This window comes from Ranitomeya variabilis, chromosome 2, assembly GCF_051348905.1.
Source record: "Ranitomeya variabilis isolate aRanVar5 chromosome 2, aRanVar5.hap1, whole genome shotgun sequence".
Taxonomy (NCBI): Eukaryota; Metazoa; Chordata; class Amphibia; order Anura; family Dendrobatidae; genus Ranitomeya; species Ranitomeya variabilis.
In genome coordinates this window covers 936,932,678-936,953,392 of record NC_135233.1, presented here as the reverse complement: position 1 = coordinate 936,953,392, position 20,715 = coordinate 936,932,678, and the positions used below count along the sequence as shown (strand labels likewise).

The 20,715-nt window shown below is 43.2% G+C and overlaps 1 protein-coding gene across 10 annotated transcripts in view; it reads right to left on the bottom strand.

Annotated features, from left to right (window-relative positions):
* Window positions 1-20,715, bottom strand: part of PLCH1 (phospholipase C eta 1) — a 366,784-nt gene that overhangs the window by 85,595 nt on the left and 260,474 nt on the right. For all 10 annotated transcript variants that reach the window (XM_077290709.1, XM_077290705.1, XM_077290712.1 and 7 more), the window contains 2 exons: window positions 12,844-13,014; window positions 2,613-2,706 (listed from right to left, as the gene is read on the bottom strand). In XM_077290709.1, coding sequence (XP_077146824.1) covers window positions 2,613-2,706; window positions 12,844-13,014 — 265 coding nt within the window. The remainder of the gene's footprint in view (window positions 1-2,612; window positions 2,707-12,843; window positions 13,015-20,715) is intronic.

Sequence of the window (20,715 nt, the reverse complement as noted above, 5' to 3'; positions counted from 1 at the left end):
GCCCTTTAATATTGAGTAGCTCTTAAAGAGATTTTCCTCTATCAACTTTTTTTTAGTAACTCAGTGTGGTTGTGTCAAAGATAATTAAATTATCCATTACTTACCTTCCCCAGGTCCAGTGCTGCATCTCCGTTACTGTTCCGTTGGTTGTGTACAGGCTGCAATAGTGAGGTCACGTCAAAAGAGCTGCAGCCAATCACTGGGCTCAGATGTTGGTGCCGACTACGATCGCAGAGATGCTGAGCACAGTGATTGGCTGCAGTGTTGTTGAAGTAACATCAACAACCCAAACTGTACAGAATTACTGGCGCAGTGGCAGAGATGCAGCACTAGACCCAGTAAGGGTGAAAAACTGCTCAGTTTAAACATGACCACAAGGAATTAATTCGAAAAGTGGAAAGGAGGAAACCCCTTTAATGCTTATAGCCTACCTCCTGATCTTAGGTTGGTACATACTGTATGTTCTCAACAAACGGATTTGGTTAGAAAACAGCAATTCTTACAATGATTTGGCTAAAAATGTTGAATCATAAAGACGATGAGCACAAGAATAAGGCAGATTGAGTGGTTGGCACAGGTGTCTGTGCTCTCCTAATGCAAGTGTGAGATTTAATTTGAGAACTTGTCTCTTTCCAGATCCTAAAACCATACTGATTTGGAGTAAAAATCCAAAACCTGGAAAACCACTTTAAAGGGAATCTGCCAGTAGAATGAACCCTCCTAAGGCCGGGGCTACACCAGCGAATATGCTCTCATCCGAGAGAATCGGGCCGATTATGCTAATCACACTCTGATCACAGTGTGATCCGATCCTCTCAGATGAGGAGTAGATGGAGAAAAATGTTTTCCATCTTCTCCTTTTTGTCAGTCTGTGGAAATCAGACTGCACTGAGATCCGCGCACAGTTCGATGGTTTCCACGCACTTATTGACTTGCAAAGCCGAGAGTGATTCGAGTATCATCTCCAACTTGGGCATGCAGCAATTTTTTCCTTGGACGGACTCTGCCAGAGCAAAAACAATCGGACATGTGCACGGCCCCATAGACTAACATTGGTTGGGGTGCGATCTGATGTTTGGTCGGAATACAGACCAATAATATGGTCGTGTTGGCCATTTCAGCAGGAAAGTTGAAGACAATATTTGATGTCTATTCATACCATTACCAAACCCGGTTTAGGTTACCTGGTTCTAGGCAGCTGACCAGAGTTGTCTACATTACCTACTATTACTGTAAAGGGCAGCTTCATGTAGAGTTCTGTGTCAAAACTATTCATAAACTCAAAATGTGGGTTGCCAGCATCCTAGGTAGGCATTTCTTGTGCTTCCGAGCTTATGAACTATTGGCACTCCCCAAGACCCTTTCGCCGGTCCATTACTGAACCCCTCATCCTCCAAGCAAGTCATTTGAGGAATATATGGAGATAATTATAGATTATAGCTTGCACTTTGTCCTCTTAGATCTTCTTCGTTTTCAATAACATTTTGAAAATAAAACCTTAGATGTCACTATACTTTTTCTTTTTGTTTATTGTATTTTGCTGTGGATTTTTTTGTAACCATTTTATTCCCCTAATCTATAAGCCTAATTCTAACCCTATAGCCTTAAGTCTAACTCTAGTCCTTAACCCAAAGCCTTAGCCCAAACCCCAATGTTATTTGTGGCTAGACAAATCCTTTACCTAAAAGTACCTCTGAGCAATAAATGAAGACAGTATTGAATTATGTCCACTATACCGGATTCAATTCTGTCTTCACTCATTTGCTGCTCATCTTACGTTTCTGCAGGGCATAGCAGTGGAGATGAGTTTGTTATCGGCTGCTGCACTCTGCATAGGCAGCGACTGAGATTATAAAGCAGACTTCATTATAGTGGACTTTGAAATGTAGGTTGCTGCCTATGCAGAGTGCAGCAGCCAATGTCAAACTCATCTTGCCTGTTGTGCTCTGTAAAAACAGCTTGGCAGGACACTCGCTACGCCATTCCCAGTAGTTGCGATGCTTGCAGGCGCCAATCACTTGACATTAAGGGCAGTTTGGGGGAAAGTATGGTAAATTTATGGCACCATAGCCTTTGGTGCACAGGGCAACCGCCCCTATTGCTACCCCACTGCATAAGCGGCATTACATTGTTTCAATGGGAACTCTAAGTTTATACGATCAGAATATTTTCTTATATGGATTTTTTAAATCCACTTTAATTGGTGGTAATTGCGGTGGGCAGACACATGCAGGCTGGCTCCTCTATATGTGAATAATCCAAAAGACACTATTTAAAATGTGAATCCGCCTCAGATTTAACTGCAAATACAAGGACAATACGCCATACTGTTAGCCACTTAGATGCTGAATGCTGATCACTGCAAGTCTGGAGCCTGCAAACACCTACCAAATGGATGAATTTACTGCGGGAAGAAATGGACTGCTATACATTTCCTTACAGTGGCCAAAGTAGGGAACGTGTGGAAATACATAGTGTTAATGTAATACAGATAGGGCTGCTGCTTATTAATGGCTCTGCTTTGGCTCACAGAAGAAGTATTTTATTCTGATTATTATTACCATTTTCAGAAAAGTAGCAGGCAGTACAGATCAGTAAGATGTAAGCCTTACCTTCTATTCCTAGCACCTTTTGTTCCTTATTTTCCTCTGAAACCTCAAACTTCTGTATGACGTCCAGGCAGTATTCTGTTGTCACATTAGTCATCTGTTTGGAGAAATGACAGCACTGTTGTGAGTTGTTCTTGTCTACAGTACATCGAGTGTTAATTCAGTGGAAAGTCTGGACCCAGGGCTATGGCAGAAATCCCTCTGATAAAGCTTGAAATCAGTGAACCATAAAGAAACTGTCAGCAGGGAATGTTATAAATACTGAAGTTTAGGAGAACTCCAAAGAATCCCACATCTTATCTACAAAGGATAAAAAGCAGAGGCCTGATAACAGGGAGGATCAGATGAGAAGGCCATAGATACTGGTCAATAAAAGCCTCTAGCAGAAAAGAAAACAGAGCAACTCTGGCAAGGAAGTAATCAACTGCAATAAACACAAGTAATGACAAAAAACAGAACCCGGACTACTAGAAAATGGCATGAAAGGGATTGCCAGGATTTTACGTTGAGAGTTCATGGGGGTCCGACCCTTGTAATACTCATGATGAGTAAAATAATAATTGAGTATCCCGGCCCAGCATCTTCTAGGCAACTCACGTGAAAGCGTCCACCAGTCATACACTGAATTGGCAATCAATTCAAAATAACAGAAAATCTCATTAACAAGGCTCGGCGTCCCTCTTTTCAAATAGTCTACATGAAAAACTGGGCAATTTGATTACGTGTATAAGTAATAAAAAAAGGTGAACTATAAGGTTGTCCACTGATTTATTCCTTTCGTTAATTCCGACCCAGACTAGTTTATAAACTATAAAAAAAACAAGAAAACTGTTCCAAGTTCCCTTGCTTCCTCCACAGGAGAGGCACGTAAGCACTGCAGCCAATCAATATGTTATATAATATGTATATAGGCAAAACTATAGACCCTACTGGGGCCAATATTACCACGTCCTGCCTAAAATAAGCAGTGTGAAACGCTTTACAATTCCCTGTAACAAAGATCATTGTAGACAGATAGAATTGGATATCCAAGAATGAGGCTTCAGATATCAAACGATCAAGCACTTGAATTTCAATGTTCAATGTTAGTCAGATAATTGTCATTTTATTTATGCTACAATATTTTTTAAAAAGGAGGACACAGGGAGTGTTTAAAAATCGTATACAAAATGTATTAGGAACTAGAAAAATCAGTAAAAAACAAACATAAGTATCAAATACAAACTAAGGACACCGTGAAATGGCATCCAGTACTATGTTAATGACAAAGAATCACACATAAGTAATATGGCCAAGAGGATCCATCAATGTTCATGTAGCCCCCGGCAATGGGGCGGCATTTCTCAGTTCAGTGGACTCCAGTACTGGGTAAGAGGATCATTATGTGACTCTCCTGTGTGTGTTATAGGCCACTTGGCGCAATTTGGATGCTTTACACAGGATTTCTTATGGGTTGGTCCAAACCGTATTATGAACTTTAGCCTGGCCTTTTAGAGCAGCCAGAATAAGCAGGATAGATTATTATTGGGTTAAACTAACTGGCTATATGGTTCTAAGGTTTGGGCTACATGAACATTGATGGGTGTACAGCAGCATTCTGGAGCCTAGAGTCACCGTGCCGAGACCCCAGAAGGAACGGCCCAAGCTGCCTACCATACAGGTACCTGTCCCAGGACAGGGGAAAGAACCATGACCTTGTTAGGACATTTCAGGCAGCAAGGGACTTATAGCGAGTGCAAAGTGGAAGGCTCCCAACCTGACTTGCCAAGGGGATTTCACTTTTTTTCTGGGCTGCCTGGACTCGTAATGTACCTGTTGCCGGTACCCTGGACTGTGGCCCGTTACATCTTCAGTAAACCAGGTAAAGACTGCAACGCTGTGTCCTTTACTCATTGACCGGCATACACCATCATCGCCATACACCTAGGGAGCCCTGGGGACCCCGCTTCACCTGTGGGAAGCGTCACCATCATTGCTGCAACAACATCCCCCAAAGGACCCCTTTAAAGCAGCGTCGTTCCTCCAAACGAACACCACAGGTGGTGTCACAACAGACTTTATCACAATTCCCCTTTAAAGACCGTTTCCCTTTTACAGTGAGTCCCAGGGCCACGGACAGGGTCGCAGCCACCTTGACACCCCCTTTAATAGCAACCGGACCCAGTGCCGAGTACCCCGCTGCCCTGGCGGGCGACTCACATGCTCAATAAAGCAGAGCTTGCATGTTTATGGAGGAGTCAGGTAAACTAGGTAGCCTATAGCTACTGTGTATGTATAGACAGCCAGTTAGTTTGGATAGAACAAATTCTTTTAGGTTCTTCATAACATAAAACTTTTCCTATTTTAAAGTTACTTTCTTTGAGTTATCTTTGAGATCCTGATTACATGCTACAATGAAATACATTATAGTGATTGGGAGACAAAAAAGCTAGCAGAGACAGATCAATCAGACCAATGGGCCAATTTAAAGTGATTTACCTGGACAGAAATAGGTCAAAATCTGTACATGTAAGGGCGACATACGGTATGAAACTGCACTTACAATACTTCCCATATCAAATTCTAGAAATGACTGAACACGGGGGTTCATTAAAAATCTCATGGCTTCTCTGTGAGCAATCACAGGCGGCTGTACAACACGGTGTCATCCTCAAAGACAAGGGACCTGTGATACCGGAGCTGGGATCTATCATGGGATTCTATCTGTTCATAATGGGAGCAATTCCTATACAAGGAGTCTATTACTAATCCTATGTACCGTAATTGTGTTATATGAAGGTGTATGGTAATGTGATACATGTAGGGCCCGATTCATTATTGCATTAGTGCCTGTTTTATTCACGTATTTTGCACCTTTTTTTGTTAGCACCAAATTCATCTTTCCATTTGCGCCTTTTCTTTTTGATAAGTGTTCACTTGATATATTCTTTTATTCTTTTTTTCAGTTCGCCATTGTGGTCATGGTTTAGGGTTTCCTGATATTTTTGATGGTTTTATAATTTCAAAAAAGTACCGTAACTAAATTTGTCACCAATGTATTCTAGTCCTTCCCCCCGGAGTGATTTTATATGCACCCGAAAAAAATTTTTCCGTTAACTTTGCACACTACAAGAAAAAAAAAAAAAAAAAGTGAATTGGGGGAAAAAAAAGTGGAAATGGTGAATCAGGCTCATAGTGTTTTACAATTTCCATGACATGTTCTCCAACTTAACCTAACATGGCTCAACTGTAATAGTCAAAAAATGTAAAAGTTTCTGTCCGCGTGCGCTAATTGTCAGTTGTGAATGTTAACCCCTTAGTGACCAGGTCAAATATTTCATATCTGACGCATCACTTTATATTGCAATAACTCTGGAAAGTTTCAACACATCCCAGTGATTTTGAGATTATTTTTTCGTGACACATTATTTTTTATGATAATGGTAAATAGTAATGAGGGAAAGTGCTCGGATAAGGCGTTATCCCGCATGCTTGGGTGCTAACCGAGTGTCTTCGGTGTGCTCAAATAATATGATCGAGTCCCCGCAGCTGCATGTCTCATGCAAGGATTGCCTAAGGAACAGACAATCCCGGTGTATGCCGCAGCTGTCGGACAGCCGCGAGACATGCAGCCACCAGACATATAGCCATAAGACCTTCAGCAGTGGGGACACAAACATATTATTCAAGCACACCGGTCACTCGGTTAGGTCCAGATGGTGGCTGGTAAGTTTATTACTAGGGTCAAGGAACTTAGACTCCTAGCACCATTCCAGCAATGACATGAAAGAAAACAAAACCTGGAGTGGTGCTTTAAGCAGCAAGTAGGCATCACCCACATCCATAGAAGGCGTGCCAGTCAGCCATATAAAATATACTATTACTATGAAAACACAAAACGACTTATCATTTTGCAGTACGTCAAGCAGTGACTGGCAATCTCAGGCAGACAAGCTAACCAAGCAAGGATATGCTAAAGCCTGTCCCTCCAAACACATAATAAAGGGATAAATGACAGCATATAAGTCAAAGGAAGGCAAACCGTCCCATGCAGGGGGAAGATTAGAGTCACATATCTGGAATATGTATGATTGTGGTTTGTCCTGATGAAGAAGTTGTGAAACTCTGAACCGTGATGCCTCGGATCTGCATCTCCTATTCCTTTACACTCTAGTGCAGATTAACCCATTGTGTCCGTTTCTGTTTCTTACATATCTGGTATAGCAGCACCCCAAAAATCAGGCATATGAGCAAACAAACCATGCATCCTTACTAGAAATGGAGCAGGTAGGTGAATGGACATGTACCTGTATGGAAGAGGTTTCCCTAGTTTGGGGATATGCTGCCATTAATCCCTTCATTACACGCAGTATTTGGAGGCCAGGCTTCATTGTAGCCTCATGGGGGGAGCTTATGTGCCCGAGAATGCAGGCGCGGACAGTGCAGACTCAGTTATGTGCGGTTTTACGCGTTTCTCTGCGGTTCTTTTGTTTTTGTGATTACGGTATGTATTTAATAAAGGACTATCTGGGAGGGCAGTTGGTATTTTCTGCTTTGGATCCTTGTTTTGCTTTTGCATTTTTGTAAATGCCGATAAACAGACTTACGGTAACTAGAAGCTGCAAACCTCTTGGATCTAATGCGTTTCAGCACCTGCCATATGCACGGGATATTAATATTTATGACCCATCTCTTAGTAAAATACCAAGAAATGATTGATCACCCAGTGACATAAGGTCCCATGAAAGCTCCTCACATCACATACATTTCTGAGTAGTGACAATATGGTCATGTTCCTATGTACCAAAATACACAATCTGCCCTGCATTATTTTACGGCCTTACCATATTTGGGGGGAGTTTTTGATGCAGATATGATGCAGTGTTTTTTAATGCTTTTTTATGCAGAAAAGTTGAGATTCTGCACTTAAAAAAAATGAAAAACACAACTGTGCTTTTACAAGCTCCCGATATAAGTGTACATGAAAATTAAATATGTGCAGTTCAACATTATTTTTGATCGCACAGTGCCACGTGCAATTTGCTTGCATTGTTAAACACAGCAAATTTTCTGTACAAAAAAATGCAGTGGAAAACAAACAGCATTTACACTACATGTGAACAGTCAGGGACCTGTACTTGTTCCTATGTCACCGATATTCTTAAAGTGAATCTTTCAACAGAAAATGTCTGAGAGCACCAAAATGTAAGAGTTGAAACCCCGATTCCACTGACGTGTCACGTACTTGGCTGTGTTTTGCTGTTTCAATAAAATCAGTGTTTTATCAGCAGTAGATTATCACTAAAGGACTAGTTGTCTCGTGCCTCTTGGTCAAATGTTCTGTGTAACCCTGCCCCCACAGGCTTCTTCTCAATACACAGTGCACACAGAAAGCAGCCAATCAGTAGTGTGAGCGGGGTTATACAGAGCTCAGCATTCAGAGAACTGCTAGATCTGCTGCAGATAAAACAGTGATTTCAACAGATGACAACATGCAGTCAGTGATAAATCGCTGGAATCAGGGTCTCTATCTCTACATTATGCTGCTTCTGATAACATATGAAAAACTGGCTGACAGACTCCCTTTAAGGTAAAACTGGGGAGTAGATGGTATATTCCTTCTACAGCCAAAGTATCTAGCTGGTGATCCAACCCAACAACCCGGTGTGCTGAATATCATGCTACACAATGGGACCTCCACATATGTAATTTTACACACTCTGCGGCATCTGATGCCAAGCTATAACCTAAAAATACTCAGGTTACTGCTTGGCCTGCAGTACCCACAAAAATAATACACCTTTCCATCCATCTTTTCAGCTATCTCCTTAACATTGCAATACACTGGCTGATAAAGATATCCAATGATTTCAGCAAACCAGGAATGTGCAGCTGGAGGATCTGTGATAAAATCTCCACTACGACCGGATTTATTTCCTGCCCATTGCTGGATGTCAATTCATAGACAGATGGTACATTGACCGAGTCAAATATCTGAACAGAAGGAATTGCCTGGAATTTAAACTCCGGCTTATTATTATTATAAAAAAAACATAAAAAATAAATAACCTGTAAAATACACAACATTTGTTCATGGATTACTAAAGAAGCGAGACCATTAGTAATAAGTGTTTGGTTGCCTTTCAAGTGCTTGTGTAATGTACGGTCACATGTAATACAGGAACCTGTGATACAGAATATACCGGAGATGCCGCAGTGGATGATAATCCGCCACATTGCTCCGCATTCATTTCCTCTTCTGATACTTATCTTTTTTTTTTGGCAACGCTTTCTCCCAACATATTGCTGCAGAAGGACAATTAGGAGGCCAATGAAATCATTAGATCATTGCCTATTTCCATCCACATTTGGCAGGTAAGCCAGACTTGATCTAAGAGGAACTTGTCAGATCTGTAAGTAGCAAATAAACTGTTCATTACTCACCTGCCCCCGGTCCAGTGCTGATTCTCCACCGCCGCTCTCAATGTCTGCTGTTTACAGAATTTAAATCACATTGCCAAAGCGGCAAACAATAAGTGATCTCAGCGCCTCTGCCGATGTAGATGGCACGGCCGCTCAGAGCCGCTGAGCTCACAGAATGGCGGGGTGACATCAGAGCTGCAGTGACAGACACCAGGGCAATGGCGGAGAATGAGGGTAAGGAAAGCACCGTTTGCTTTTTTAACTACTAATGGAGCCCTGTAGGAAAAACTTTCCTGAAAGGAGATAACCCCTTCAAAATAAGGTTTTTTATGTTTCATACTAATGTACAAATTGGTGCAAAATCAAGTTATAAAGTGCCACTTGCCCTATGCAAATCAAACCCAGTCCCACAGGCATCGACAGACTAGTCCGGTCTTAGATGTTGCAGGCACGGCATCCTGGACATGACTGATGTTTTCTGCATTGTCCAGGCCTTCTTCTCAGTCCTGTGAATCTTGTGCAAGTGTGCGATCTCTTTTCTTCCTAGGCACATGCAGATGTTTCTAGGGCAAGTGAGTGTACCAATGAAACCAGGGACATGTGTGTATTTCCAGGCAGCAAAAACTTTGCACATAGAAAAGGACTGACCAGCTCACCCCAGCTAGGTGGCCCAGGAGGCACGGATCTACAAGGAACCATTTGTAGAAATGGAGAGAGGAAATGATCCAGCTTCCAAAAAATTACTGGATTAAAAAAAATGAATAGATTCCATCAAGAGTGTAGACAGCTACACGTTTCGAACATCCATTGTGTTCTTTAGCAAAGCTTTGTTAAAGAACGAAAAGGATGTTCTAAACGTGTAGCTGTCTACACTCATGATGAAATCTACACTGTGTTTCAAATTATTATGCAAATTGGATTTAAGTGTCAAAGATTTAATTGCTGTGTTTTTCAAATAAACTCGTGGATGGTATTGTGTCTCAGGGCTCAATGGATCACTGAAATCAATCTTAAACACATGTGATAATTAGTTTTCCAGGTGATTCTAATTAAAGGAAAACTACTTAAAAATGATGTTCCGCATTACTAAGCAGGCCACAGGTTTCAAGCAATATGGGAAATAAAAAGGATCTCTCTGCTGCTGGAAAGCGTTAAATAGTGCAATGCCTTGGACAAGGTACGAAAACATTAGATATTTCAGGAAAACTTAAGAGTCATCATCATACTGTGAAGAGATTTGTGGCTGAATCTGAGCACAGACATGTTCGTGCTGATAAAGGCATAATGAGGAAGGTTTCTGCCAGACAAATTGATTGGATTAAGAGAGCAGCTGCCAAAATAGCAATACAAAGCAGCAAACAGTTATTTGAAGCTGCTGGTGCCTCTGGAGTCCCTCGAACCTCAAGATGTAGGATCCTTCAAAGGCTCGCAGTGGTGCATAAACCTACTATTCGGCCACCCCTAAACAGTGTTCACAAGCAGAAACGGTTGCAGAGGGCCCAGACATACATGAAGACTAATTTTCAAACAGTCTTGTTTACTGATGAGTGTTGCGCAACCCTGGATGGTCCAGATGGATGGAGTAGTGGATGGTTGGTGGATGGCCACCATGTCCCAACAAGGCTGCGACGTCAGCAAGGAGGTGGAGGAGTCATGTTTTGGGCCGGAATCATGAGGAAACAGCTGGCAGGGCCCTTTAAGGCTCCTGAAGGTGTGAAAATGACCTCTGCAAAGTATATAGAGTTTCTGACTGACAACTTTGTTCCATGGTCTAAAAAGCAGAAACATGCCTTCAGGAGCAAAATCATCTTCATGCATGACAATACACCATCTCATGCTGCAAAGAATACCTCTGAGTCATTGGCTGCTATGGGCATAAAAGGAGACAAACTCATGGTGTGGCCACCATCTTCCCCTCACCTCAACCTTATAGAGAACCTTTGGAGTATCATCAAGCAAAAGATCTATGAGGGTGGGAGGCAGTTCACATCAAAACAGCAGCTCTGGGAGGCTATTCTGACTTCATGCAAAGAAATACAGAAACTCTCCAAAAGCTCACAAGCTCAATGGATGCAAGAATTGTGAAGGTGAGTCAAAGAAGTGGTCCTATGTAGTCAAAGAAGGGGTCCTATATGTTAACATGTAACTTGGCCTGTTAGGATGTTTCGGAGTTAAATAGCTTTTTTCTTTAGTGAATGTGACCTCCTAATGCTGCAAATTCCACAAATGAGCATTTTCAGTTCTTTAAAACATATCAAATGTTTAGAAATTCTACTGTGCCTAATAATTTGGAACACTGCATTTTGAGTTTTTATTCATTTTGGAGATTATACTGTTATCATTGAGAGGTTTCTTTAATAAAATTCGATGTACCGTATTGTTATGACCCCAATGGCAGAGGGTCTCAGAATTTATAACCAAGTCTGCAAACACAAAAAACCAGCTCATAGGGCAGTGGTAACTAGGCTGACCATATACCTGAACCTAGCACCACAAATAGCAGCAGCCGGGGAACGTACCTACGTTGGTTCTAGACGTCTCGCGCCAGCCGGAGAACTAACTAACCCTAGAAGGGAAAAGATAGACCTTTCTTGCCTCCAGAGAAAAGACCCCAAAAGTTGGATACAAGCCCCCAACAAATAATAACGGTGAGGTAAGAAGAAAAGACAAACGCAAGGATGAACTAGATTTTTTAGCAAAGAGAGGCCCACTGACTAATAGCAGAATATAGGAAGATGACTTATACGGTCAGCAAAAACCCTATAAAAAATTTCCACGCTGAATATTCAAGAACCCCCGAACCGTCTAACGGCACGGGGGGAGAATATCAGCCCCCTAGAGCTTCCAGCTATATCAGGAATCACATTTGGTACAAGCTGGACAGAAATAAGAGCAAATGCAAATAACCAAAAAATAAGGAAGCAGGACTTAGCTTATTTTGCAAGAACCAGGACCAGCAGACAGGAGCAAACAGAAAGGAACTGATTACAACGATGCCAGGCACCAGACTGAAAATCCAGGAAGCTTAAATAGCAACACCCCTGGACTAACGAGCCAGGTGGGTACCAAGCTAGAGAAAGAAGCTCAAAGTGTCATGTCGCTAGTGACCACAAGAGGGAGCCAAAAAGTCCAATTCACAACACCGTATACTCTAACGGGTGATGACTTTTATTAGACTGACCGTCATTTGCACCGACCATTTAGGAAAATCTGAGAAAAATGTCATTTGTATAATACTTTGGAACATGGTATATCAATATTTTTTAATCCAGTACATTTTTTGAAGCTTGGAAGCTGGATCATTTCTGCTCTTCAAAAACTTTGCACACATTCACACGACTCATGAGAAGATGTGGGCAGTGCAGAGGACATCATCTTGCCCAGAGGACCATGATTACAGCAATTGGGGTTGTACTGGGTGAGTAGACACAAACACATATATATACATATATATTTATAACTGATTTTGCACAAATAGATACATTTGTTTGGATCATCAAAAACTTTATTTTATTGCACAAACCCATCCCTAAAACTTAATTCTAATGGTATAAAACCATTGGGGAACATGACAGCTTCCCTTTAATATATTTGGCTTGCTTTGCACACACAATCATTCGGTGCCCTAATGAAAACAAGTAACCATTCATCTCACTACCGCAGACCATTCAGTCTCTTTAAGGACCATGCGGTCTCTTCTGGTCACCACTGAACTCCCCGATGCCCTACTTCAAGAGCATTCCTCACCATCATGGATTATTATATAGATTACACATCATTTGTGATAAACCTTGAATTAAATAAGAAAAAAGCATGCAGGTGATTTTCATACCTTTTGTTCCATTTTAAGAAATTGGGCAAGTTCATCCACTGTTAAATGATCTTTCTTATCACTGTAACTTAGGAGCAGCAGGTACAGATCTCTCCGTAATGACATCATCTTGTAGAACACCGAGAACTCCTCAAATGTCAACGTGCCCTGATTCTCGTCGGTGTCTGCTTCCTGAAAAACAAAGGTTTCTGCTGGTAAACATGAAGTCAGCACAAAATCAGACCACGTTATCGACTGTCATATTTAGCAATGTTTTGTCATAATTATTTCTTGGCTTAATCCATCGTCATCAGCAGGTAACAGCTCGCGGTGACCTCGGATGCTAAATGTATGATGGCCTAGTGTATGGAGAACTATAAATAAAGAAGAGGCCGGACCACTGTGACCTGTTCCCACAAATGATTTGCAGGGATTTTGGGAGTCAGAACCCCAGCTAAATAATATACCGTAGATAGATATGGGGATGGAACAATCACTAAAATGATCATTAAGTACACATACAGCATTGTCGGCAGCACATCCCCTGATTATACCGAGTGATGTGCTGCTGACAATTATTTTTAGGTAGCAAAAATGACATAGTTAGATGACCAAAAAAAAGTGTTTTTTTTTTCTTTTTACATTTGCTGCACAGGCCAATGATTGGGAACCAAAGATCTGATTAAAGCTTGTTTACCGATTATCAGCTAGTATAAATGAACCTAGGGTCATCAATAATAATATAAAAAAAAATTGAAAAGAGAAGTTAATGTGTGACTAAGGCTGCTTTCACACTAGCGTGGTACGACGCACGTCACAATGCGTCGTTTTGGAGAAAAAACGCATCCTGCAAAATTGCCTGCAGGATGCGTTTTTTCTCCATACACTTGCATTAGCGACGCATTGCCACACGTTGTATCCGCCGTGCGACGGATGCCTCGTGTTGTGGCGGACCGTCGGCACAAAAAAAGTTACATGTAACTTTTTTTTGTGCGTCGTGTCCGCCATTTCCGACCGCGCATGCGTGGCCGGATCTCCGCCCCCGCCTTCCCGGACATCACAATGGGGCAGCAGATGCGTTGTAAAACTGCATCCGCTGCCCCCGTTGTGTTTTATTTTCACAGTATGTGTCGGTACGTCGGCACGTCGCATTGCGACGTGCGTCGTACGACGCTAGTGTGAAAGTAGCCTAAGTCTCTGAAATTGTAGCATTACATGAACAATTTGTACAAACCATTATCAGATTAATTGCACTTAATATTGTGGAGTGTATGTAGGAAATGTACTAATCATAATACCGATTATTATTAGTATATTTATAAGGGTAGTCAGCATGTACTTTGTCTGACTGTCTGCTCTACACTGCAAACACTCACTGCAGAACAGACTGGCAATCAAAGTATGGAAGCATTTAATAAGCAGTGACTGTAACAGCTCTGTGCACCACCCTGATGACTGGAAGCCAGCGGCTGCAGTGAGAATAAAACATCATTTTCTACCTGCAGCTACTGCTCCAATCCATTTTGAAATCACTGTTTTCTAAGGCACTGAAATCTGACATCTTGACTTTTTCTGCTATTATTTTATCATATATCTTTCTTACTTGAGCAGTCCATATAACCAATTACAATCCTAGACAATTTCTAACAGCACTAAAAGTAGAAAAGCTTTCCAAGGGCAGGACTGAAAGAACCTTCTAATGCCCAACATTAGAAAAGCTCCGAATTGTATATGCTTCAATTTTTAATATTATTTTAAATTTTTTTAAAGCCAAAATTAATAGCAAACTATTTGGTTTATTACATATCAAGAAAAATAGTAAATGAGAGTAGCTCTGACAAGAAGATGTGTGCCAATAAGACGTCTTGTGGCTGCTGTAGACTCTCCTTAGAGACGTGCTTGTGGCACTCGTGTCATCATTGTGCATGCTTCAAGCATCTGCCTAAGAGGATTTGTTCGGGATTTACCAAACATTCGACAGAGGTTTTCTAATATATGCTTCTTTTTATTTAAGTCTTGAGGACAGGACAGTCGTCAGACTGCCTTCCAGAAATGTAGTTTAACTGGAATAATCTGTCTTTTTTTTTCGTTAAAGTTCGGCTTGGTGGTGCTGCCCTGTCTGACGACAGCATCTAGTGACACACAAGCTGATTTCAGCAATCTGTCACTTATGTGCAGTAACGTTTAATATTTTCAACACACAGCCAGCAAGGAGTCCGACGACACTCTGTCCCGAATCTCGAACCACTGATTGACAGCTTCTGCCCAACTACTCCGCGTAGGCAGGGCCGTATTTGCCACTAGGCACTTGAGGGCATGTGCCTAGGGCACCAGGATGTGTGTGTGTGTGGGGGGCGGCACCAGAACAAGTTGTTTTTTTTTAAATTAAAGTCCTGGGTCACTGCCCGCCCATCCGGATGCATATTCATGACCTTAATGAGCGGTAACACGTGACCGCTCACACAGGAAGAAGCTGCAACGCCGTGTCAGAGATGCAGGGACTTTCGGCGCGGAGGAGAAAGGTGAGTATGACAGAGGAGTTTGAGGGGAGGATGGGGGAAGACAAGGGATGGATGGGGGAGCCATGCATACAAGATGGGACGGGGGGAACCGAGCCATGCATACAAGATGGGGAGGGGGAGCATAGCCATGCATACAAGATGGAATGGGGGGAGCAGAGCCATACATACAAGATGGGATGGGGGGAGCAGAGCCATACATACAAGATGGGACGGGGGGAGCAGAGCCATACATACAAGATGGGGCGGAGGGAGCAGAGCCATGCATACAAGATGGGTGGAGGGAGGGGGGAGCAGAGCCATGAATACAAGATGGGAGGGGGGAGCAGAGCCATACAAGATGTTATGGGGGGAGCAGAGCAATGCATAAAAGATGGGACGGGGGAGCAGAGCCATACATACAAGATGGAATGGGGGAGCAGAGCCATACATACAATATGGGATGGGGGAGCAGAGCCATACATACAAGATGGAACAGGGGGAGCAGAGCCATGCATACAGGATGGGAAGGGGGGAGCAGAGCAATGCATACAAGATGGGACGGGGGAGCAGAGCCATACATACAAGATGGGACGGGGGAGCAGAGCCATGCATACAAGATGGGACGGGGGAAGCAGAGCCATACATACAAGATGGAATGGGGGAGCAGAGCCATACATACAATATGGGATGGGGGAGCAGAGCCATACATACAAGATGGAACAGGGGGAGCAGAGCCATGCATACAAGATGGGAGGGGGGAGCAGAGCCATGCATACAAGATGGGACGGGGGAAGCAGAGCCATACATACAAGATGGAATGGGGGAGCAGAGCCATACATACAATATGGGATGGGGGAGCAGAGCCATACATACAAGATGGAACAGGGGGAGCAGAGCCATGCATACAAGATGGGAGGGGGGAGCAGAGCCATGCATACATGATGGGATGGGGGAGCAGAGCCATGCATACAGGATGGGACGGGGGGAGCAGAGCCATACATACAATATAGGACGGGGAGCAGAGCCATACATACAAGATGGGATGGAGGGAGCAGAGCCATGCATACAAGATGGGTGGAGGGAGGGGGGAGCAGAGCCATGAATACAAGATGGGAGGGGGGAGCAGAGCCATACAAGATGTTATGGGGGGAGCAGAGCAATGCATAAAAGATGGGACGGGGGAGCAGAGCCATACATACAAGATGGAATGGGGGAGCAGAGCCATACATACAATATGGGATGGGGGAGCAGAGCCATACATACAAGATGGAACAGGGGGAGCAGAGCCATGCATACAAGATGGGAGGGGGGAGCAGAGCCATGCATACAGGATGGGAGGGGGGGAGCAGAGCAATGCATACAAGATGGGACGGGGGAGCAGAGCCATACATACAAGATGGGACGGGGGAGCAGAGCCATGCATACAAGATGGGACGGGGGAAGCAGAGCCATACATACAAGATGGAATGGGGGAGCAGAGCCATACATACAATATGGGATGGGGGAGCAGAGCCATACATACAAGATGGAACAGGGGGAGCAGAGCCATGCATACAAGATGGGAGGGGGGAGCAGAGCCATGCATACAAGATGGGACGGGGGAAGCAGAGCCATACATACAAGATGGAATGGGGGAGCAGAGCCATACATACAATATGGGATGGGGGAGCAGAGCGATACATACAAGATGGAACAGGGGGAGCAGAGCCATGCATACAAGATGGGAGGGGGGAGCAGAGCCATGCATACATGATGGGATGGGGGAGCAGAGCCATGCATACAGGATGGGACGGGGGGAGCAGAGCCATACATACAATATAGGACGGGGAGCAGAGCCATACATACAAGATGGGATGGGGGAGCAGAGCCACACATACAAGATGGGACAGGGGGAGCAAAGCCATGTATACAAGATGGGAGGGGGGGCAGAGCAATGCATACAAGATGGGATGGGGAGCAGAGCCATACATACAAGATGGGACGGGGGGAGCACAGCCATGCATACAAGATGGGACGGGGGAGCAGAGCCATACATACAAGATGGGACGGGGAGAGCAGAGCCATACATGCAAGATGGGACGGGGGAGCAGAGCCATACACACAAGATGGGACAGGGGAGCCGAGCCATGCATACAAGATGGGACAGGGGAGCCATGCATACAAGATGGGACGGGGGAGCCATGCATACAAGATGGGAGGGGGGAGCCATGCATACAAGATGGGACAGGGAAGCCATGCATACAAGATGGGAGGGGGGCGCCATGCATACAAGATGGGACTGGGGAGCCGAGCTATTAACACTGAGCGCATTAGGGAGAGGAGTTCGTGGGTACATGACTAAGTGTGCAAATCGCATATGTCCTTGGTGGTGGAGGCACCAAAATGAATTCTTGCCCCGGATGCAAGAAAACCTAGATACACCTCTGCCAGTATGATGCTGCGAGCGTTGGTTACCAGGTCTGGTGGAGGGATGTCTGTGCACAGTGCAGCACTGGCAGTGAGGCAGGGACTGAGGGTGTGCACAGAGAGTAATTCATGGAAATGGTGACATAAATGCACCTTAATTGACTAACAATCCCATCAACATATATTATATGTACCATCTGACTAACGGTAAAAGGTTTGCATCTGGGAATTCAGGTTTCTCTGGGTTTGTGTTTTAAAGAAGCACTCGCATCAAAGTTTTTATCCTCTTAATATATTGCAGTCATCATATTATACAGCCCTGTGTACTTACAATTGCTCATTTTGCCTTTCTACCCAGGTAATTCTTCTCTTTTCTATAGGTCTATGACGTCACGAGATTTAAAAATGACTAGCTGAATCCTTCTAAGCTGTACGTAGAAGCAGGAAGTCATTCACTACATGAGTCATCACTGTAAAGTCCCTGGCAGAGGGGAGGAGCGAAGCAGCTGGGTCAGGAGTTGAAGAGGGGAATGTTTCATGCATGGAAAAGAGACTTTCTGCTTCTGCATAGCGCTTAGAATGATTCGGCTAAATGAAGGATGTCATTCAAAAGTACACCCTGTTCTGCAAAAAAAAAAAAGCATTAAACGAATTATGTTGAATGAAAAATAAAAAAAGTTATGGCTCTTAGGCTATGTGCCCACAATTAGGAATAGCAGCATTTTGGACTCTGAAAATTTGCGCTGTGTTGGGATTTATAGAAATCTCAGTGGATGGGATTTATAGAAATCTCATGCTCATTATGCTTCTATAAAACGCTGCGTACACCTACCTGCGTTGCAGGTTTACGAGCATGTCAATCGCTACGGCGGAGGCGTTAGTCTCCACTGCGGATTTTGACCAACTGAATGTCATCACATGCAGGGAATCCGCATGTACTGACAAACAAGTGCAGCAATTAGAATTCAGTATGTGCTGATAATCCACTTTGCTGGAAACTGTTCATGTAGGAATGCTCAGACCTCACACCCATAATGTGGAGGTGCATCATCTTGGGTGTCAGGTCTGAGCATTCCTACATGAACAGTTTCCTGGAAAGTGGATTGGTCGTCGTGGGCCAGTAGAACGGCCACCAAGGTCTCCCGATCTGACCCCCTTAGACTTTATCTTTTGGGGTGATCTGAAGGCAATTGTTTATGCTGTGAAGATACGAGATGTGCAGCATCTGAAACAACGGATACTGGAAGCCTGTGCTGGCATTTCTTCTGCAGTGTTGCTATCAGTGTGCCAAGAGTGGGAGAAGAGGGCTGCATTGACAATTCAACACAATTCAACACAATGGGCAGCACTTTGAACACATTTTATAAGTGGTCATAAACTTGAAAATAACTCATGAAAGAATAAAGTTACATTAAAACCAAGCACACAATTGTTTTTCTCAATTCTCAATAAGTTTGATGTGTCATATGACCCTCTTCCCATTGAAAAAAATTTCAATCCAAAAATTGGATCCAAAATGGCAGACTTCAAAATGGCCGTCATGGTCACCACCCAACTTGTAAAGTTTTCCCCCTCCCATATACTAATGTGCCACAGACAGGAAGTTGATATCACCAACTATCCCCATTTTATTTAGGTGTATCTATATAAATGGCCCACCCTGTAGAATAAATTAACAATTTACATTTTACTCAAAAATATACCTATAAAGAGAAAACTGAACATTTTGCAGTGGTCTCTTAATTTTTACCAGAGCTGTAAACACGATGGCTATACATATACAATGGTTAGCTATGCAAATACAGATAGTGGTAGGACAAAAGATATAAACAGATGGATCATGTCAATTACTGGGTGATGTTTGACCATGTATGCGCTTGACCGCAGGGGGCGTGGGCTGCCATCTGGCCCCTTGGTCCTTGACAGCACATTACTCTATGTGGTCCTCACTGTTGAAGTGGAGCACATATATAACAGACAGCCTTACAGTAGCTTTTATCCCCTTTGGGTCACTTATCTCCTCCCCTTGCCTCTCCAGCTAAAAACACCAAACCTACGATGGGTCATAATACCTTAATAGACGGTCCTAGAGAGGCGGTTTTGGTGCCATCGGATCCTGCAAGCCCCTGCTACTCGTTAAGACCAAACACAGCTGTGCCATCTGGTTTCTACTAGCTGTTCTATGTATCTTCATACCCCTGGGTGCTAGAATGGGTCAAGACCCAGGCGGGCATTTGCCATGTTCTGGGGATCACGGAAATAGACACAATGTACGGCTAGGACATATACAGTATCTCCCTTTGGAATTATGTTTCTCTAATGTTATAGAAGGTGTCTGCAGCTTCAGCAGGACTCTATATTGCAAGCACACCTTTGTCTTGCTCCGAGCTGGTCATGGTACAGTATGAGATCTGTCACTCACAGCCTTTGAGGCTTGGCCCCCTGCTGAGCTAGGTGACAGCTTTCTCAAACAGCTGCACACTGAAAAGGGTTTTATAATCCCTTGCCAGATATAATTTCATTTCAATCATGTGTATCCTAGCTTCAATATTCTTCACAGCTTCTAACACTATGAATTCGGTCAAAATGTAAAGATTTTAAAATATTCTCCTCCTTGATAAGAACCATAAAATTTATCACCAAATGAAAAAGTCCATATTCTCTGGAACCTTAAGGAGAATTTCAGGAATACAAAAAGATGAAAGATCGTGGGAGTAGTGGGAATATAAGAAGTGACAAGTCCTCTTAAGTTTATTTTTACTCTATAAGTTTTCTGCAGCAAAACAAAAAACTCTCATCCACACTACAATGAATACAGATGTTACATTTAGAGTTTAGAATTGTTTGTTGTAAATACTTGTATCTCTTCAGAGGTTTTGGAGACAGTGACTGATTGTTATATCAATGACATGTTTTGTTGCTTTTCACATTGCTGAAAAAATTTCCTTGGCATCTGGCTTATCCCTTGAGGTGAGGCCGCTGGCGC